The following is a 20,798-nucleotide window of genomic DNA, read 5'->3' as shown; positions in this document are numbered from 1 at the left end:
CAAATATATATATACATGTGGGTTTATACTTACCAGTAAAATAAATACATTAATGAGGTAAAGGCAAGCAAGGTAAAGGCATAGTAGTTGTAAAAGATAGTTGCTGGTAAAACTTTAGTGGTTTAGACTAAGTAGTGGTTAAGAAGTAGTTCTTCAGACTGTAGTTGTTCAAGTGGTAGTTGTTCCATCATACAACTGTATCACATCTCAGGATCAACAAAAGCTCTCTGTCTCTCGAAAAGATATTCTTCCAAGTCTTCCGAATCATGCATACCGTGCAATATTAAAGGCACTAGAATTTCAGTTGGTTGAAGAGGTGTGCGTGTTATGTCTAGAGCGGGTCCGATCAACCTTAATCACAACAAACATTGGAATTTAACCTTGAAGCTTTCTGCACAGTGTACAGACTAAGGTTGCGGTGTAAGTCTAGGAATGTGAATAACAGACCATTCTCATGTGAAGAAATTTTAGCATTTTAACTTACAATAACAGTTACATGAAGTGGCAAAATGGCGTTTAAACTTCTAATAAGCTTATGCTAACATAGCAATGTGTGTAAGAAGTTCTCTATCTTCACTACATCCTCTCCTGATCGGACCACGTACAAGAAGGGAAGCAATTTTGCAACGCAGAGTTCAAGTTCGAGTGAGACAGAACCCGATTCATAATTTGCCATACCGGAAACTTTGGAAGGGAAAAGTTCAAAGATGTTAAAAACCCCAATACAAAATAATGATGTTGGGGAAAAAAAGATTTGAGCAAAAAAAAATCTTATGGTGAGAGCAAAGAAATTCAAGTTCATTATGCAACTTAAAATGGACAGGTGCCAGTTCAGTCCATAAATGTGTATGCACAATACGTTGCAACAGCCTCCAAAAGGAAGTAATTGTTATCATCAGCAAACATTTCAGCCATCCAATTTAATAAAGCGAATAAACATACATGTTTTTCGATAGCTGGAGCCTCCAGTACCATCAGAGAACAACTTAGGCGTTCTTCAAGGTAACTTTGTGCCAGGAAGTCATGGGCTGCTGCACATATGTCCCAATTTGCAGCTGCAAAGGCCATAATCCCGATACCAGAACATTCCAACTCATGGGCCACTAAGGGACTCGTCAGTCGATCATAATCCGGAGCAGGAGATGCCATATTTGTGAGACACAAATCCAGAGCCCAATTGAATCCGCAATCCAGGCAATGGAAAAGAGGTTGCATGCAAATGAAGTACGAGAATCGGAAAGATAAGAACAAAAGTTACTTACCTGTAAACTGTGGTTCTCCAGTATTGGTGTCTTTCATAGATTCACATCAGGGATGTGGAATTCCTATAATCAGACTCCCAGGACATATTGTTTGGGGTCAAAGGCAACAAGTTTCATGTGTATTTTGTCCGTGGTACAAGTAGACCCAACCATCTGTAGCACAAACCTTTTAGCTGCCAGTTTGCAGTACCACATTATGGATCAGGGAAGGGCACTGTCAGCAGTTAAGTTAATATTTTTTCATATGTTAATTCTGTTCAAACTTGTATCTATGGTTCATTAATTCAAAGCCTTTATTATTAGGGAGAGAGTTTAAAGTAAATAATGTAAGCTCTGACTGCACTACTGACCGTGGTTCCAGTTTTAAAAATGTGTACACATGTTTTCAAAGTTTAGCAATGCATAATACTCCCAGAATGCTCTCTGATTTGATGCAAAGATTTGCAGAAACTCAAAAGCAAGATTGATGATTTTTTGCTTTCAAAATAAAATGTTCATACAAGAATGAAAGCAGGAAAAAAGCATTTCGCTAAACCACTGTAAACTTTTAGGGTTGGTGCATGCTAATATTTCCGAAAAATATTCATAATGGAAAATGAGTGTAAGCAGTTTCAATAAGATTATGGGAAACAAAAATAAATAAGCACTGGCAAATCCAGTAGGTCTGAAATTGGTGGTCACCTTTTTAGTTTTGTCTAATGTGTGACTTGTTTTGGCAGGATTTTTGTAAAACCTTATTGGTGTGGGAGCTGCCGGACACTCACCATTATAACAAACATTGGTAAAAGCAAAAGTTATTTTTTGTCTCAAAAAGCACACACTGCCACAATTACTGGCATTGAACAAATTTACTGTGTGTGCGGATAGGCTCCTTGTGAAAGAGCAGAATGCAGTCACTCACAGTGATGCCCGACGATACAGAGAGAGAGAGAGACAGAATTTTAATAAACTCCAAAGGTCACGGTCAACGCAGGACCAAATTAATGGCCCAATTATTTAAAAAAATCTCAAAAGTGCACCCATGGTATAAGTCCTTCCATTAAATGCAGCTATACAGCTTTCGAGAAATTTCAAGAATTTACAATAGTAGGACAAGAAATAGTACTCCTAGAAAATATTTGTGAACTGCATTTTAGCATGAGCAAATATGCATGTGTAGATTTGCTCATGCGGAAATCTGAGTGTTTGCAAGTTCACTTTCCCTCTAACCACTTTTTTCCAACTCTGCAAGAAGGTTTACGTCTACCATTTTCAGAAGTAAATTGCTAACATTTCTCAGTATCGGAACAGATTAGAGAAGAGTTGTCGAAAACCCTAAAACATGCAAGTTAGTAGGTTTGCACAGACTCAAAAGGGCATTCTAACCCTGGAACTATTGCTTATCACCACCTTCAGCCCCAGTATGTAGATCTGTGAAAACGTGGCAACATATGGGGGTTCCAAGTATTCAAACACTACTATGGTATGAGCACTAGCATAATCAGAGAGGCATATATATTAGAGCTCTCATATAAGGAGATTGCTCTCATAATTTGTCGTTGCACTACATGGCATCCAAAGGGACAAGTTGATTGTGTTACAGGACCAGTAGATTTATGAATCAACCTGCCCCATGGACAAGTAGATATTTTTATTAAATTCCACACCCCTGCACATGCTTGAATATTCCCAGTCGTCGAAGTGGGAGTCCCACAGTAAATAACATAACAATGTAGCCATAGCACAAGCATATATACATAGAGAAAGCAAAAACCATAGCGTTTTTCCTAGATAGACAACATATCACTTCTATGATATGTCTTAGTCATTATGTTTTGGTCCAAATTCCAGCCAATCAGGCGTCAGCACCCTCTAAGAATGTTCTCCCCAGAGGCTCAGACCCTCAGATTTTCGTAGCACAGAGTAACATAGAGCCCAGAGATAAAGAGAGAGAGCCTCTGAGGGGAGGAAGATTGGTTGCATGTGAATCTATGAAAGACACCAATACTGGAGAACCACAGTTTACAGGTAATTAACTTTTGTTCTTCTCCAGCATCGGGGTGTCTTTCATAGATTCACATGCTTGAATCAGAGTAGCGAGCAGTAGAATTAGAATAATACAAGGTACTGATCAATCATCTTTATAATGATACTATAATGATAACCATAATCAAGCACAGTACAAAAGATTGAAGTATATAACAAAGAAAAAGAAAGTACCTTGTATATGGGAGGAGGGAAGCAACAGAGGCTTACCTTATTTAAAAAGATTACGAAGTACTGCTTGTCCCACAGCCGAATCAGCGTTGTCTGCATCATCTAGACAGTAGTGCTTCGTAAAAGTGTGCCTGCTGGACCATGTTGCAGCTCTGCAAATGTGATGAAGAGGCACACCAGCAAACAGAGCCGTAGACTTGGAAAATGTTCTAGTAGAATGCGCTCTGACAGATGCAGCAAGTGGTTTTCCTGCTCGTTGATGGCGAAAGGTAATAGCAGAAGATATCCAGCGTGCAATTGTTTGTTTGGTGACTAGATGTCCTTTCCTCATCAACCCATAGGCCACAAAAAGCTGGTCAGATTTACGTATGGTCGCTGTCTTTTGAAGATAGAAATTTAGACACCTCTTAATATCCAAGGAATGGAGTGCTCTCTCTGCTGGTGTCTGAGGATTAGGAAAAAATGACTTTAAAACAACTGGTTCACTGAGGTGGAAGTCTGACGGCACCTTAAGGATGAAAACTGGATTGGTGCGCAATAAGACTGAGTCCTTGGTAAACTAAAGAAAAGGCGGTTTAGTAGTAAACGCCTGAATGTCACTGACTCGACGTGAGGAAGTGAGAGCCAGAATTAGAGAAGCTTTCCAGGTAATGTATTTAAGATCAGCCTTATGAATTGGCTCAAAAGGATGTCTCATTAGTTGTGCCAAGACAATGTTTAAATGCCAAGGAGGAGGTGGTCTACGAATTGGTGGGAACATCCGAAAAAGACCTTTAACCTCTTCGATGCTGATGACTAGCTCAGCTCGTCATCAGCTACGCCGCTCGTATGCTGATGACGAGCTGAGCTCGTCATGTAACGCGGCAATTTGAAAAAAGCCGCACACAGCGGGAAAAGCCGCTGCAGCGATGCGGTTAAAAAATTGTTGAATGACTGGAAGAGTAAATAGAGGTAGAGCCATCCTGACGGAATCGTGAAATTGCTGCTAGAAAAAACCTTTAAGGTGTCAAACGAGAGGCCCGACTTTGTCAATTGCAAAAAGAAAGGCAAAAGTTGCTCTGGAGTAGTATGTATAGGGTGCACTTGGGCACTGCTGCACCATAGACATAATCTTTTCCATTTAAGTTTGTATGTCTTCACAGTTGAAGGTGCTCTTGCCTTTGCTAAGACCTCTCTACAATCCTTAGGAATGTCCAAATTCAGAAATTCATAGTGCTCAGGTTCCAAGCTGCCAAGCGTAGAGATGCTGGGTCGGGATAGCAAACTTGGCCCTAATCCATGGTTAGGAGATTCGGAAAAGGGCGAAGGATGATGGGGGTCGCACCGGGACAGAAGCAGGAGTTCCGTGAACCATATTTGTCTCGGCCATCTGGGATCAATTAGAATAATGTGACCGGGTTCCTTCCTCATTTTTCGTAGAACTCTGGGAACCAGAGGTATTGTTGGAAAAGCGAAGGCATATATTGTCGACCAATTCATCAAAAAGGCATTTCCGCATGAATCTGGTTGGGGAAGCCAACTCGCATAGGACAGGCATTTGCGGTTCAGATGTGTTGCAAATAGATCCGGATTCGGGTGACCCCATACCCATAAAATGTGATCCAGTGTGGGTTGATGTAACTCCCATTCGTGGTTGGTTGTAGAAGACCTGCTTAGAGAATCCGCAAGATCGTTTGATGCTCCCGGAACATGCACTGCTGAAAGGATGACCTGATGCTGAATAGCCCACTCCCAAATCTGTTGAGCCTGGCTGGACAGTAGGATGGATCTTGTGCCCCCCTGCTTGTTTATGTAGTGCATGCACATTGTTTTGTCCGTTCGAACCAACACCGATGTTCCCTGTAAGATGGGACGGAACGCTTTTAGTGCTAGATAAATGGCCAGTAACTCTAGTAGATTGATTTTCCAGGTCTTTTCCTGAATGTTCCACTTTCCTTTTACTCTTAATCCTTGAAGATGAGCACCCCAGCCTTCTAGAGATGCATCTGTTGTGAGAGTGTAGCTTGAAGCGTTCACCAGGAATGGACGGCCTGACCAGACGTTCCTTTTGAGAGTCCACCACTTGAGACCTTTTCTCATTCGAGACGTGATGCTGACTATATCGTTAAAAGTTCCAGAAACTTGAGCCCATTGTTTGTCCAACTCCTGAATAGGTCTCATTTTTAGCCGGCAGTGAGGGACAAGAGGGATGCAAGAGGATAACATCCCTAGGAAAGATTTCAATTGTCAGACAGAAGCAGACTCTTTTAACAGGAGGGAGGATGCTAATTTGTGGAGACGTAGACGTCTTTCTTGCGGCACAAAAGCTTTTGCTAGCTTAGTGTCCAGAATGGCTCCCAAGAATATTCTGTTTTGAGCAGGGGGAAATTGAGATTTTACGATGTTGAATGTGAGGCCCAGGGACTGAAAGAGGGACTTGCAGATTAGAGTGTGTTTGAAAGCCTGCTCGAATGATCGTGTCTTTAGCAGGCAGTCGTCTAGGTATGGGAAAATTAGTACTCCTTGCAGGCGAAGGTAAGCTGCCACCGGTGGGAGACCCCTTGGTTAACAAACGGGAGCGGAGCGAAGCCCGAAATGGAGAACTTTGAACTGAAAGTCTTTCCCGGCTACCCTGAATCTGAGAAATTTTCTGTGCCTTCGAAGAATAGGAAGATGAAAATAAGCATCTTGGAGATCCAACGTTGTCATATAGTCCCCTTGAGAGAGTAATGGGAGTATCTCCTGAAGGGACTACATGCGAAACGTTTGTTTTTTGATGTATTTGTTTAGGGCACGTAGATCCAGAATAGGACCCAACTCTCCGGATTTTTTTGAATGAGGAAAAACCTCGAATAAAAACCTCTGCCTCTCTGGAGTTTTGGTACCATTTCGATTGCACCTTTTCTTATTAGAACTGGGTTTAAAAGTTCTTTGAGATGAGCAGCAGGAAGACCTCTTGGTGGAGAATTGGGAGGAATTTTTAGGAATTCTAAAGCATGTCCCCTGCGTACAATATCCAAGACCCACTGATCTGTAGTATTTTGTGACCATTTTGGATGAAAGTGCGAGATTCGACCTCCAACCCGTGGACACTCGGGTGGGGCTAGAAAAGGTTGAAGATGAAAGTCATGTTTTCTTGGAAGAATCCTTTCCTCTGTAAGAGGAATTACCTCTATACTGCCTGTAGGATGAAGAGTGTTGTTGCCTGTACGATTGTTGAGTCTGGGAGGAGTATCGCTGTTGACCTTGCTTATATTGACTGGAAGAGCCTCGAAAAGAGGACGAGGAACCAAGACTCCTTGCGCCTCGAAAAGTTTGCCTTTTAAATTGGAGAGTTCCAAGAGCACGGGTGTGTTGGTGTCTTTCTTTATTGTTTGGAGGGCATCATCTATATGTTGGTCAAACAAAGATTCCCCGTCATAAGGCATATTTAATATTTTTGTTTGAACTTCCTGATGGAAAGATGTTGCTTTGAGCCAGCCCTGCCTTCTGAGAACCGCAGCACCAGCCAAAAGGCGGAAACCAGTGGAAGAGATATTGATGCAACAGTCAATCATCTCAGAAGAAATCTTTTCTCCCTCATGCAGAATCTTTAATGCTTCTGCTTTTGAAGACTCCGGCATTAATTGCACTAGAGCAGAAATGTCCGACCACATTTGTCGGTCGTACCTGGCAAGTATGTCCATTGAGTTGGCTGCACGGACTGTTGTTGCTGCCATTGTTGAAAATTTCTTGCCTATGGCATCGAGGCGTCTACCTTCACAGTCAGGTGGTGAGGATATTGGAGACGAAGGGTTTCTTGATAGTCATTGTGCCGCCTGAGTAATTATGGAATCAGGTTTTGTCTGAGAAATTAAACATGCAGGTGTATTCGCAGGTGCCGTATGTTTTTTGTCCAGTCTCGGTAGGACGGCTGGAATAGAATTAGGATTTTGCATAATTTTTAGTCCTTCTTGCCAAATAAAATCAATGATGGGAATGGAGCGGACTTGTTTTTGGGGCTGCTCTTTAAAATCAAATAAGAAGCACTCTTCTTCGGTTACTGTCATGGGAAGTTGGAATCTTTTAGCTGCTCTTTCCAAGAGCACATGAAAACTGCCTATGTCTACTAGTGGGGAATCTATAGGAGCTGGAGTAGGGGATGGCCTTTGAATTTGGTAGCTGTCCCATTCTGATAGTATGGATCTATCATCCAGCTCACCCTCCTCTCTCTCTCCATCCTCATTGTCATTATCGTTGTCATCCATTAAAACTTGAGGGGTCTGTTGTTGAGACCTTGTTGCCGAATCAGAAGGTGCTACCAATGAGTTTTTAACGGCTTGACTAGGTGGTTGAGGTGCTGGAGAGGTCTGTACTGATCTTGGAAAACGGCGATTATAATCATCCAGCATATACTGTAGATTCGAGATAAGAGTCAGGGGAATCTGTGTCATGAGAGGTTCAGGCTCAGGTTGCGTCCCACAAGTAGAATAATCTTCATCCTCTTCTTCTTCCTCTAGGTCATCTGAGTACTGACATTTTGTTAGTAATTCCGAAGGACTTCGAGCCGCCCTGAATCGACAGTCATCATCAGAATCTTCATCATCTGAAGAAAATAATACTGCTGGAGACTGAGAAGGTGTTTGAATCGGCATTAGATCTTCTAAAGACGAATGGTGCCATTGAAGAGAGCGTGATGACTTCAGTGGAACTAAAGCAAACGTCGCCGAAGCCATAGTGGACGAAGCCAACGTCGACGAAGCCACCGATGACGAAGCCACCGACGGCGAGGCCATCATCGTCGACAAAGCCACCGCCGACTAGGCCACCACCGAAGAAGCCACCGCCAACGAGGCCACCACCGTCAACGAAGCCACCGCCGACGACAGGGCAAGCGTCGACTGAGCCTTTTTCTTCTTCTGCTTGGATGGTATAGTCGACGATGTCAAAGGTATAGTCGACGAGATAGGCCTCATCTTCACTGATACCACCGTCGACGGCAAAGATGCAGACGACAGGATCAAAGCCGTCCCCATAGATGATGTCCACGCCATCGACGTAGACTCGACAACGGCAGTTCTCGTCGACGGGGGAAGCGATGATGGAGTCGTCGACGAGGATAGTAGTTTCGGAGGTAAAAACTGCGGAGAGGGAGTCTTAGACACCCGAGAATCCAATCTCGAGGGTGTAGGGGAAAAACTCACCCCTCTTGAAGTGGAAGGTTGGTCCTTGTGATGTTTCTTCACCACTTTAGGTTTAGGAGATGTCTTCTGATGTTCACTGGTTCTCTTCAAAGAAGAAGAAGTTTTGATGGAAGACACACTCTCCACATCAGAGACGGGGTTCTCTGAAGTCTTCAACTTCTGTAGCCAAAGAAGGAGATGGACTTCTTTGTCTTTCAAGGTCTTCTGTGAGAAGGTTCTACATATCTTGCAATCCTTAACTTGATGTTCAGGATACAGACCATAAACACATTTCTTATGAGGGTCTTCAGAATTAAGCCTCTGCTTTCCACAGGTACCATAATGCCTGAAGAGGGACTTCTTGGTGGTAGACATTCCAAAAATCCCTGAGAGATTTGAGAAGAAAAACTGAGCAGAGCTTAAGGAGACTCCCTTCACACGATGTGCGGTAGAAAATCTGAGGGTCTGAGCCTCTGGGGAGAACATTCTAAGAGGGTGCTGACGCCTGATTGGTTGGAATTTGGACCAAAACATAATGACTAAGACATATCATAGAAGTGATATGTTGCTTATCTAGGAAAAACGCTATGGTTTTTGCTTTCTCAATGTATATATGCTTGTGCTATGGCTACATTGCTATGTTATTTACTGTGGGACTCCCACTTCGACGACCGGGAAATTTCAAGCATGTGAATCTATGAAAGACACCCCAATACTGGAGAATCCATAGGCTACACTCAAAGTGGCTAGAGGTAGCGTTCCATAGTATTCAAGCATCCGGTTGCAAAGCTGGAGCAGCCGGGACAGGTTGTCTTGTGACAGATTGTACAGACATTTTTTAGCAGGCAAATCAACAGCAGCACAACAGCAGCCATGGCAGGAATTAAAGGCAAACGGCTGAAGATGCTGGAAAAAAATAGAATGAAAAAAGCCCGGCATCACACCAAACATTGTTTGGAATGAAGTCACAAGGCAAAAGCTCACAACTTTAAAAAAATGCGGCAGGCCACTTGTTGACAAGGCATTAAATATAGTGTGAATCAACGCGCCAAAATGAAGTGGGAGATCAGTATTCAAAAGCGCATGCACCTCAGTGCGGGTGTTAGCCACGTGAAGGACGAATGTTTCACGGGAAGAAGTAAGGGCAACTGCTCGTTGGAACAAAAGAGCCCTTATTCTGCTCATCTTGTTGAACTCTGTTTTCATGGTCGGAAGCGAAGGCCAGATGGATATGTCTAGTCTCCCATGCAGGACTGGGAAAATTTACACACTGGGAGACAGTCACAATTGACGGTATCCCAGCTAACATACCAAAGCAATTTTCATTATTTAAAAGTAAATAACAACCGTTAGCTAGCAGGTGACAGTGGGTGTTATAGCTGGCACAGAATTCCCTTTTAAAATGCAAGCTAAATTTGGGGCCTTCGTGTTGCAAGAGCCGTGCAATTGCATGTTCTTGCAAACCAATGAGTGATCAGGTGTAGAAGTGCATTCTTCGCCATTTAAATAAACCTCTTTACCCTCTCTCAGGCACCTATATGTGAATGGAAGTGACCAAACTTCATGGAGATATGCGCTACCCAATGGTTCATATCTGCCAAGAGCACAGTGTTTCATCTATAAATTGAATTTAAACAGGGGAAACAGAAGTGTTATTAACCCATGGATAAGCCAAACAGCAGAATTAGTTTCAGCGACAGAAAACAGTAAGGTTCCAATTTTTCAATATGCATTAATGAGTTTGTTGCATCTTTCATGGAAATGAACTGTTGTTTTTCAGCCAAATTAAACAGTACAAATAGAGAAGAGGTATTCATGTAATCCCAAGGAACTTTGCCAGATTTTAAAGTTTGCAAAGTCCATGCAAACTACATTACAGAACGCAACCGATTTTGACCATGGTACAAAACAGACACTTCATCTTGCACAATATCAACAACAGATGACACAATGTTATCTAACGTGTAAATTCGGGAAGAAAGAGTATTAATGTTATTATCAACGACAGCAAGTACTTTTTCTAAATTAGCTTGATCTATAGCCCTCAATCTAGAAGTGGCTTCGACTTGGGAACATTTCCAAACTTCGTTGTAAATAGAATATATCCATCTTTTTGACATGCCTCCCACTGGGCCCTTAAAGTCATTCAAATCAACATTGTCAGTTAATTGTGATAAATGGTGTTTAACGGACGCCAAGATGGAATGTTTCAGCCAATTTTGACACAATTTGCCCACAGAGTAGGTAGTAACAGAATGGGAGCTTTCAAAACGGGGGTCCACCCTAACCTGCTTGTAGTCTGGAGCTAGACCCAGAAAACGATGTTGGCAGGAATCTGAAATGTTTTGCCATATTAACCAACCTTTGGGAATCTAGTCGGAAATCTTAAAGGAGGTATTAGTTATTAAGGACTGCAATTCGTCAATAGACATCCGGGATAAGCACCTAGATCTGGAATGGTAGGAGCAGTCATCTTTTTAGAATTGGCCAATCCAAAGCAAGCCGTTTGAGAAATGGTCGAGTTCAAAAACAACATGTGGGTAGGGATGACACATGCACGATGCAAAGCTTCTGGTTCCTTGCACCTGCCAGCTTTTGGAACCCCAAACAGATTTAAGATCAATAGTATCTTTCCACAGCTCATAGCCCCCTATAGCTAATTGATCCATAAAGGACTTCGAGTACAGTCATTTAGTGTGGGTGAGTCTAACTTTGGAAGAGGACTTCACAGTCATTCTAAAAAGGCTTCGGGATTAGTTGGACTAAAATCAGTGAAATATGTAGTTTTGCTCAAAAGAGTTTTAGAACTACTTTCAATGGGAGATGGACAATGTTCCCATTGTGTAAAATTAACCACATTTCTAAACGTATTTGCTTTATGCAGGAAATGATTGCCATAGTGCTGATAGTAGAATAGGTCTGCATAATTATCAGAATCTAAATACAAGTCTTCAGCATCAAATGCAGCATAATATTTCAAATCAGAAAAAAAGGCCTGGACATCCCAATCATCAGGGCGTATAATTTGTTTAATTACATCCCCCATTGAAACACGAAGTACAATGGGGACATTTATCACCTCTGTGGGGCCATGTATCTGAAATTTTCCAGCATCCCAAACAATCCCATCTAATACAGGCCAGGCAGTGATATTAACAAAAGTCAGGTCCCTCTTCATAATGTGTGATGAGGAGTGTGGTGCCAAAATTCCATCAATTAATCGAATTGAAGATCTTTCTGTAAGATAATGTCCATTTACAAGACCAAAAAATATAACTACAAATCCAATCGTCATGAATAAAAAATGGAGAAATGCGCTAGCCAAATGTAAGTCAAAGGGGAAATTAAAAAATGTTTTTTAAACCAAACAGAAAAAGTAGAAATTTTCGATGGAGCGCTTGATGTTATAGAGTCAGCGTCAAATGAAAAACGTGACTGATCAAGTGCAGTTGTCTGCACACCAGGCAATGACACATTTGTGGAATAGGTGCACTCCGTATCTTCTTGGGGATCACCAGCTGGTGGATTCAATAATGGATTAGTAACTGTAAAAGAAGGTGAAAAGTGATATGTACACTAAAATTGGGTCGTAGAAAGGATAAGAAACTTTATTAAACACCTTAAGACTCCCAAATCAATAAAATGCGTGCGACAATAGTGGCTTGAACATATAACCACTAATCATTCAGTATGGTCAACATGTTTCTGCAGACTTAAAGTGGAGCCTGATAGATATCCTGCTGCATTCTTCAGGACCATAATCGCGACTGCTCATTAAAAAGGTGAAAGAGGAAGAATGTCACCTGAGTATTTTAGTGGATCTGCATTCTCCTTGCCAAATATAAGGAGAGAAATGCTCCACCCCACCTGGCCACAGCTCAGGAAAATGGAGCCCCGCACTTCCGGTCGGTACTCCGGACGTCCCTCTGGGCTGTCTCGGGACAGCCCAGAGGGACTAATTGATTAGTGGTTATATGTTCAAGCCACTATTGTCGCACGCATTTTATTGATTTGGGAGTCTTAAGGTGTTTAACCCCTTCGATGCTCATGACGAGCTCAGCTCGTCATGAGGCACAGTGGAGCTGTGCTTATGACGAGCTCAGCTCGTCATGAACAATGGTATTCATAGAATGTCAGCACAGGAGGGGAAAAGTCACAGCAGCCAAGGTGTTAATAAAGTTTGTTATCCTTTCTACGACCCAATTTTAGTGTACATATCACTTTTCACCCCTTCACTTGCACTGCTCTACAGTTGCCTCCTCACACCCTAGTATGTGTTAACACATGTTGGGTTCCATTGTTTAGACAAAAATGTATGTTGTCTATGGTAATTTTTTTCAAAACACTTACCTTCCCGGTGTGAAGGAACCCAAATGATGAACAGGGTGTTCAGGATCGGCAACTGATGGGTATTTTTCAACACAGGAAAGATACTCACTTTGGGATAGTGTCACTTCACTCACTTTCCATGTTGGGGCGTCCTTTTATTTTCAGACATATAATTGGAGCTAACTGGTTCACTTGACCCACTGCTACTTTTTTCTGTGTACTGACTGTTTAGGGGACGTAGCAGTGAGTGGTCTTTAAACATATCCTTGGGCCCTCCTCTCCCTGTTTATATGTATCTCAATGGCAATGTCAGGCCGGTCGGTGCTAGCTGGGGCCAAAACTGAATTTCTCAGCATTGCTGGACAAGAGACCCCTGGAGTCATACTGAGAAGAATCAGCCACTCGTCGTAATTTGACATTGTCAATAGAGATGTACCTGTTTTCCTTGCGACCAGGAAGTGGAGGGACCCTGCACGCCTGTCTCGAGTCTCTTGTAGGTTCTGTAATACAGCAGAATGATCATCTACGTCAAAGGGCGCGGCTGAGCCCGCTATGTCTAGACCCTCAAGGTCCGGAACAAACATCTTTATGCTAAAGAGCATTTGGTATGGGGTCCGCCCACCCAGAGAACTACTAGGGAGATTATTAAGTGCATGTTGAACGCTATACAAATGGGCTAACCAGTTCCTGCCAGTGCATAGAACCATAGCTGTCAAGGATTGCTTTAAGTCACGGTTCATTCGCTCCACAACACTATTGACCTAAGGCCGGTACGGAGACGAAAATTAGACCTGCACCCCCAAAGACCTCATGGCTTCTTTGTATGCCTTAAAGGCGAACGCCAGGCTTGGTCAGAATGAAGGGTGCCACATGCAAAAATTACCACAAAGACACACAAATCCCTGATGACAGTCCGAGCATCAGCGCTGCGTTATGGCCAGACCCATAGAAAGCGTGTGCACGAATCCATTGCAACTAAGATAAACCTATACAATGTATCTGACGAGAAAGGACCACAGTAATTCAAATAAACCCACCCAAGTGGTTTATTAGATATGTACAACTGTGTCTGTGGCAAATGTCACAAGTGAGGACATATTCGTGAGTCTGTTTATACACCCCCGCGGCGCCAATAACGTTGTTGCAAGATAGAGACCGTCTCTGAAAAGCCGGCATGAGCCGAGGCCATGGCCTCATGAGCGGCTGTTATCAAGGAAGGCCTGCGGTGCGCGTTGGGAATCAACCTGTCACCAATGTCGTTAACATAGGGAACTTTATCAGGACTTAAATGATAAGAGTATTTAGAAGGGAAATCTCTAGGGTAATCGCTTTCCTTATCATTTGCGGCAATAGCTGCCAAGATGTCATCATCAATCTTACTTTTGGACCTTGTAACTGCTGCTACTAAATATGTTGCCACTGCGGTCTTCGCAGCTTCATTAGCAAGACTAATACCAACAGCGTGTCCTCCTGACCAGGAGTATGAATTACATTTACTAGAGGCAGACTCTCCTTAAGTTCTGCACCTCTTACCCATAGCATTTTGTGTTTGATTGTGCTACCTTTGGAATAACGATAGTCAATTCAAATAACAGACCTTTTTCAAATCTCAAGCTTGAATGAACCTATAATTTATCTATATAGGTAGTTTAATCTGTCACAACTGTCAACCAGAAACAGTAGTAAGGGTGTTGTGGACTGATTTAAGAACTGCACGAGTGTCTTGAATAGAAAACCAAACGTTAGGTGCGCCATGTTGCAGGGATTCTGCTTATGCACAGAACTGTGCGCAGTAAACCAAGACCTCAATGAATTGCGGTGGACGAGAAACTGACCTCAGAACCCCTATCCGACTAGCATCAGTGTCTCATTAGCTCTCCGTCATAGAGCGAAGCTACCAATGATTAGACAACCCAAAACATGCGACTTAGGCTACTCTCAGGAATGGTGGGAACCAAGAACACTCTTTCGTTTTTATTCTCATACCAGTCCACAACGTGAGTAATTAGAGACACGGAAACGTTTAAAATGTTTATTTTAACTACGTGCTCTTAGATGCAGTATTTTGGCTAACATAAGCAGGCATATGATTAGAAAAAATACAAACAGCATTGTTACAATTCCATAAAACAACAAGGGAGAAATCATGTTACCATGATAGTGGAAACAGGTACATTAGTGCCTTGTGTACCACCCTCCCCTGCTAGGAACTAGGTTTTTTTAATAAGAGAAGGTCTCTTAGACTTGAATGGGGAACACCATACCTCCAAGATCAGCAGAGGTGTATCACATCTCAGGATCAGCAAAAGCTCTCTGTCTCTGTAAAGGATGTTCTTCCAAGTGCCCAAATCAGTGCCATATTAAAGGCACTAGAATTTCAGTTGGTTGCAGCTATGTGCGAGTTATATCTAAAGCGGGGGCCGATCAACCTTAATCACAACATACATTGTTATTTAACCTTGAAGCTTTCTGCACACAGTGTACAGACTAGGTAGCAGTGTAATTCTAGGGATGTGAATAAACAACCATTCTCATGTGAAGAAAGTCAAGCATTTTAACTTACAAAAACAGTTACATGAAGTGTTGTGTGCAAAAGCGGCAAAGTGGCAAAATGGCGTTTAAACTTCTAATAAGCTTATGCTAACATAGCAATGTGTGTGAGCAGGTCTCGGTCTTCACTACAGTTCCTCAGGACTGCGTGTCCCACTGCAGTGTCACTCTGCGTCGAAGAATCTAAGCAGTAATGTCTGGTAAAGGTATGGATACTCTTCCAGGTGGCAGCTCTGCAGATGTCCCGGATAGGTACCCGAGCAAATAGGTATGTAGAGGAAGAGACTGCCTGTAAGAGAGTAGGGTCTGCAATCCTATGATCACCCGGACTTTTTGCTTTTGTTTCACTGGTTTACGACTTTCTCGGGCTGTGGGCCTGCCAATCAGACCCACAGCCTAGCTGTTCTCTCCCTAAATCGATGCGTGTACCTTAGGTGCATTACCCAATCGGAACTGGGTCACCTTGTCAGACCCTGTAACTCAGGGCATCGGTGTACCCAGGGCCTACCAGGGGCTGAAGCATGTATTATGCCACCCCTGGATGGCCAGCTAAAACTGACACAACTGGCTGCACGACAGCTGGGGCAACGTAGCGTACTCGCTCGTTGCTTTAGGTATAGTATCCCTATATCTAACCTCACAATGTACACCCGGGTTCCTATCAGTCACTCCTATGGCAGGCCTTGACAATCCTGAAGGCAGAGTGCGTGGACCCGTGTGAATTGGGCTCTGGCACGAGCCGAGCCCAGTTGCAGCTTGCGGAACCAAGACCCAATGGCTGTTCCATGATAACGCGTATCATATCGGTAACTTCGGTATAGCGTTATCAAGACATGTCGAGTAAGGTGTCATACGAATCGGGATGCTGCCCCCTCACCAATTCTGGCGACGAGGTTAGCATTCCACCCTTCTAGAGGGACACGACATGTACGTAACTGTGAACCCCGGTTAGAGTTAACTAAAGCCTCAGCTCCACAAAATGGATGCTGCCACCACAGACACGAGTCTGACCTCCTGCTGCTGGGAGTCCTTCCAGCGAGGAGAGCTTGGACAAAGGGTTTCCTGTCCAGGGCGGTGTTCGCACCGTCCCAGACAGGGTTTGTGTATTCTGGGTAGGTAGGGCTTTGTGAGAAGGTGACTGCGGAGTGGCACCCCGGTGCTCACTACGCATCTGCCGGTTGGAACCAGTTCCAGGGGCGCGCAGCCCCTGACCTGGGGAAAGTCCGGCAGGGGAGAGGGGTGTAACTACCCCCCTTCTTGGTCCCACCCCTACGGCAGGACCTAGTCATGTACCCACCCCTTTCTTCAGGATAAAGGCCGGAGCGGGGACCCTTCCAAACTAGATCATCTTTGAATCAAGAATACTTTCTACGAAAGGACTTCGAGACTCTTCTCAAGATTTCTCCCTTGTGGCTAAGGAGTAGTCACCCTGCATCAGCGGGCACCATCTAAGAACTCTGCGGTTTGCTGCAAGTCCTTCCTCAAGGATCCGACGGCCCAGCTCGACGAGAACCGGCTTCCCTGGCACCCCTGACCTCTACTCACGTCGTCAGCTCAGCTGAGATCTGTGGGTGCGACGAGACCTCGAGGGACCGGCCATCATCAAAACCTGCACGCTTTCTTAATCAGCACGACCATCGAAGCAATTCTCTGGTGAGTGCTCTGGGGTCCGAGAAGCCACGACCCTGAGCAGCTCCAGCACCGAAGTGCAGTCTCCCAGCATCTTCACGATCTGCGTGGGGCCCTTCTGCTCGCTGCTCAGCACGTTGTCTGGTCACTAGCCGCTGGCTTGTGCCCTTCTTTGACGACATCCGACAACCAACGCTGCTGGTCTGGTTGCTCCAGACTGGCCTTTGCTTCCTTCTTTGAGAGAAGCACCCCGGACCCTCCTGGTCCACTCCAGACGCCATTTTAGGCCCACCACGTGGCCCTGAAATCTGCCAAGGCTTGCTGCCCCAATCCTGGGCCCAGCGACGCCGACAGCATCAACCTTCGTGGGACAGCTCGCACCTCCATCCTGGTCGCCGACAACGCCTCCGGGTCCGTGAGACTGCAGAGCCTAGCGTCGCCCACTCACCTAGCCGAGGTGACGGCCATCCGGTGCCTTCCTGGTACCCTCTGACTACTGGCTAGTAGTACGAACTTGGTCCCCTCTGCTTTCAGGTATCAACGATGACTGATCCAGGCTTGGATCCCAACGAACTATTCATCACTGGTCGCCGGCCAGCAACTCCTTTTTCTTCCGGCTCCTGGCTCGTCAGCGAAGACCCCGACGCCTGTAAGACTTGTGCAGCCGCAGCCCTCGAGGCTAGGTAACTTCGGCATTTCGGTGCCCGCATAGCCTCCTTACTCCAGGGTCCTGAGTCCCTCGCTTCCGACTTGCCTTATCGGGTCCGCCCGAGACCACTAAACTTTCCGTGCCCTCGGGCACTTGTGTTAATTGTGCACTTTAAGTATTTTCTAAGAGCTTTTGTTCTGTGCTTAGTACCCTGTCCTCATAAAGAGTCCAGGGCTGTTGTGATTCTTAATAAATATACTATTTATTTTCATAACACTTGTGTGGTGTCCTTTCACTTGGTGTTCAAGGGGTATGTGATGGTATAACAGCTGGCTTAACACGCCCTCTAGAGTTTAGCCCAAAGACTGCTCGTATCCACGCTACTAGGATAGCTGGTCTAAGGTTGGTTTACAACCAATCACCATAAGGGTCGTTTGGAACGATACATAGTGGTCGCTAGAATAGCGAACGCTGCATATCGGGCCAACTTCTCACATTGGTGAGCAGAGGTTGGGATTTGAGCTTGCTGTTGTTTTACCACGCGTATCCTAAGAATATCTTGTGAAAGATCGCATAAGTACTCCAGGTACATATAACTTAGCTTAGAATACTCTGAGTTCTACTGAACCAGCTGTTGTAGCTCCTCAAGGCTTAGCACACCTTGGCTACAACTCTTAGCAAGGGATCAGTAGGTAAACCCATAGTGTAGGTAGGTGCATCACTTACACCACACTAGAAGCAGCATGTCCGACAAAGGCGGAAACTCTGAGTCTCCCCTTGTGTCAGTCGACCTTCCACAGGTCACCTCCAGATATGCTGCGCTTAGTTTTCACGAGATGCGACAGATCTGTACATCTCGAAAGCTAAAACAGGGTGCAAACCCTACCATTCCGTTTCTGATTGGTCTCTTGGAGACTTATGATGCCAGGAGGGCGGGTAACACCGACCCTTCTCATCCGGAAGTGGATATGCCTCCCCTCGAGGGAACCCGAGGTGACCCTGACCTTATCCATCTCTCCGCCGAGGGCGAAGAGGAGGACGAGGATCCAGAGACATCTGGGGACGAGGCAGACAAAGGTCCAGTCATAGTTAGTCAGCTAACTCAGGACAACTTAAGCCGGCACGAGATTGGTACTAGGGGACCCCTGGGCCCTCTCTCGGGCCAGCTTAACATTGGGAACAGACGAGTTAGATCTCTGTCAAGAGGCTCTAACAGATCTGTTCGAACCAATGGCTCTCGAGGCTCTGCTCGAAGAGGGATGACATCACCTCAGAGGAGAGTGTACGAAGCAAAGGAGCGGGAAGTCAAACTGCGGATCGAAAGGGAAGAACTTGCCCTAGCCAAAGAGAGACTCGCCTTTGCTCGAGAGCAAGAGTTGAGTGGGACAGTTCCCACTGGTGGCAGCATTCCCCCACGGGAACCCAGGAGTTTAGACACTAAGCACCTGAATAAGATAGTGCCCCCCTTTAAGCAAGGGGACGACATCCACAAATGGATTACTGCTTTGGAGCGTGCCTGCACTGTACAGTGCATTCCCCAGAGTCAGTGGGCAGCTATCTTGTGGCTCTCCTTTGAAGGTAAAGGTAGAGATAAGCTCCTCACCACAAGGGTAGAGGATGCTAACAATTACCAGGTCCTGAAGAACACACTGATTGATGGGTTCGGCCTAACCACTGAGCAGTACAGGTTGCTGTTCAGGGATACCCAGAAAACTCAGTCTCAGGACTGGTCTGATTTCGTTGATTGTGCCACTAAGGCTTTGGAGGGCTGGTTGCTGGGCAGTAAGGTTACTGATTACACAGGATTGTATAATTTGATCATGCGAGAACAGATTTTAAACAATTGTCAGAACCAGTTGTTGCATCAGCACCTTGTCGACTCGGATCTGACCTCTCCCCAAGAATTGGGAAAGAAGGCAGACAGATGGGTCAGAACAAGGGTTAAGCAAAACCAGGGCCAGAACCAGGGTGGTCAAAAGAAAGCAGACCAGAAGGGTAAAGATTCGAAAGGGGAACAAACTGACCAGAAGTCTTCGACAGGTCCCCAACAACCCAAAGAGGGGGGGGGGGGGGGGGGGTCAGGCTTCCCAGACAAAGAAGAATCAAGAAGGCCAATCGAAAAGGTGGTGCCAATACTGTAAAAGTAAAACTCACTGGTTTAGTGAGTGCACCAAGAAAGGAGGGCAGACTCCTGCTACTGCAGCCCCTAAGGCACCTGTGCCCCCTAGTACAGCCAGCAGTAGTAGTGCGCCTCCCAAGGGACTAGTTGGGTTAACCTTGGGTTCTGAGGGGTGTGACAGCTTAGCTGGTACGCTCACTCAGGCTGTCCTTGTCTGTACAGGGGATGTGGATATATCCCCTGATGTCAGTCCCAATACTTTGGGCAAATACCGACAGACGCCTTTAATAAATGGAAGAATGGCTCAGGCCTATAGGGACACTTGTGCCAGCGTCACCATGGTGACGCCTAACTTTGTGGACCCTGGACAGATCATGCCAGGTACAGATTTCCTGGTGACCAATGCCAGCAACGTCACTACCAGTCATAGTATGGCGATTGTTGCTTTCTCCTGGGGAGGGGTAAATGGCCAGAAAAAGGTTGTTGTTAGTTCAGACCTCCCAGTGGATTGTTTGTTGGGCAATGATTTGGAGTCATCACAATGGTCAGAAGTGGAGCAACAGACTCACATGGAGATGTTAGGCTTGCCAGCACACGTGTTTGCTGTGACCAGGTCACAGGTCAGACGATGCCCCACTGAACAGGTGCTGGATCCTGGAACAACGGACCAGACACCACCCAAGAAGAAGAGCAGTCGGGTTAAGGCTTCGCCTTCCCCCTTGCCCCAGGTCGAGGATCAGGTCTCAGAGGAGGCTGACCTCCAGGAATTGCGGGAAACTGAACCTAAAGAACTCGAACTTGATCAAGTTGAGTTTCTGGGCTCAGGGGGACCCACACGAGAGGACCTGGGGAAGGACCAGTTAGACTGCCCTTCTCTTGAACCCCTCAGACAGCAGGCTGCTGCTGAGGCTGCTGGGAACGCC

General features: G+C 45.1%; 1 protein-coding gene across 1 annotated transcript in view; it reads right to left on the bottom strand.

Moving 5' to 3' along the window:
* TSPOAP1 (TSPO associated protein 1) overlaps positions 1-20,798 on the bottom strand; it is a 2,768,302-nt gene that overhangs the window by 2,730,150 nt on the left and 17,354 nt on the right. Inside the window, exons 2-4 of the mRNA XM_086954028.1 lie at positions 8,621-8,985; positions 7,639-8,047; positions 6,608-7,194 (exon numbers count right to left, since the gene is read on the bottom strand). Coding sequence (XP_086810154.1) covers positions 6,608-7,194; positions 7,639-8,047; positions 8,621-8,985 — 1,361 coding nt within the window. The remainder of the gene's footprint in view (positions 1-6,607; positions 7,195-7,638; positions 8,048-8,620; positions 8,986-20,798) is intronic.

Source organism: Lissotriton vulgaris, chromosome 2_1, assembly GCF_964263255.1.
Source record: "Lissotriton vulgaris chromosome 2_1, aLisVul1.2, whole genome shotgun sequence".
Classification (NCBI taxonomy): Eukaryota; Metazoa; Chordata; class Amphibia; order Caudata; family Salamandridae; genus Lissotriton; species Lissotriton vulgaris.
Note: the sequence above shows the minus strand (reverse complement) of the source record. Positions and strands in the feature narration are given on the sequence as shown.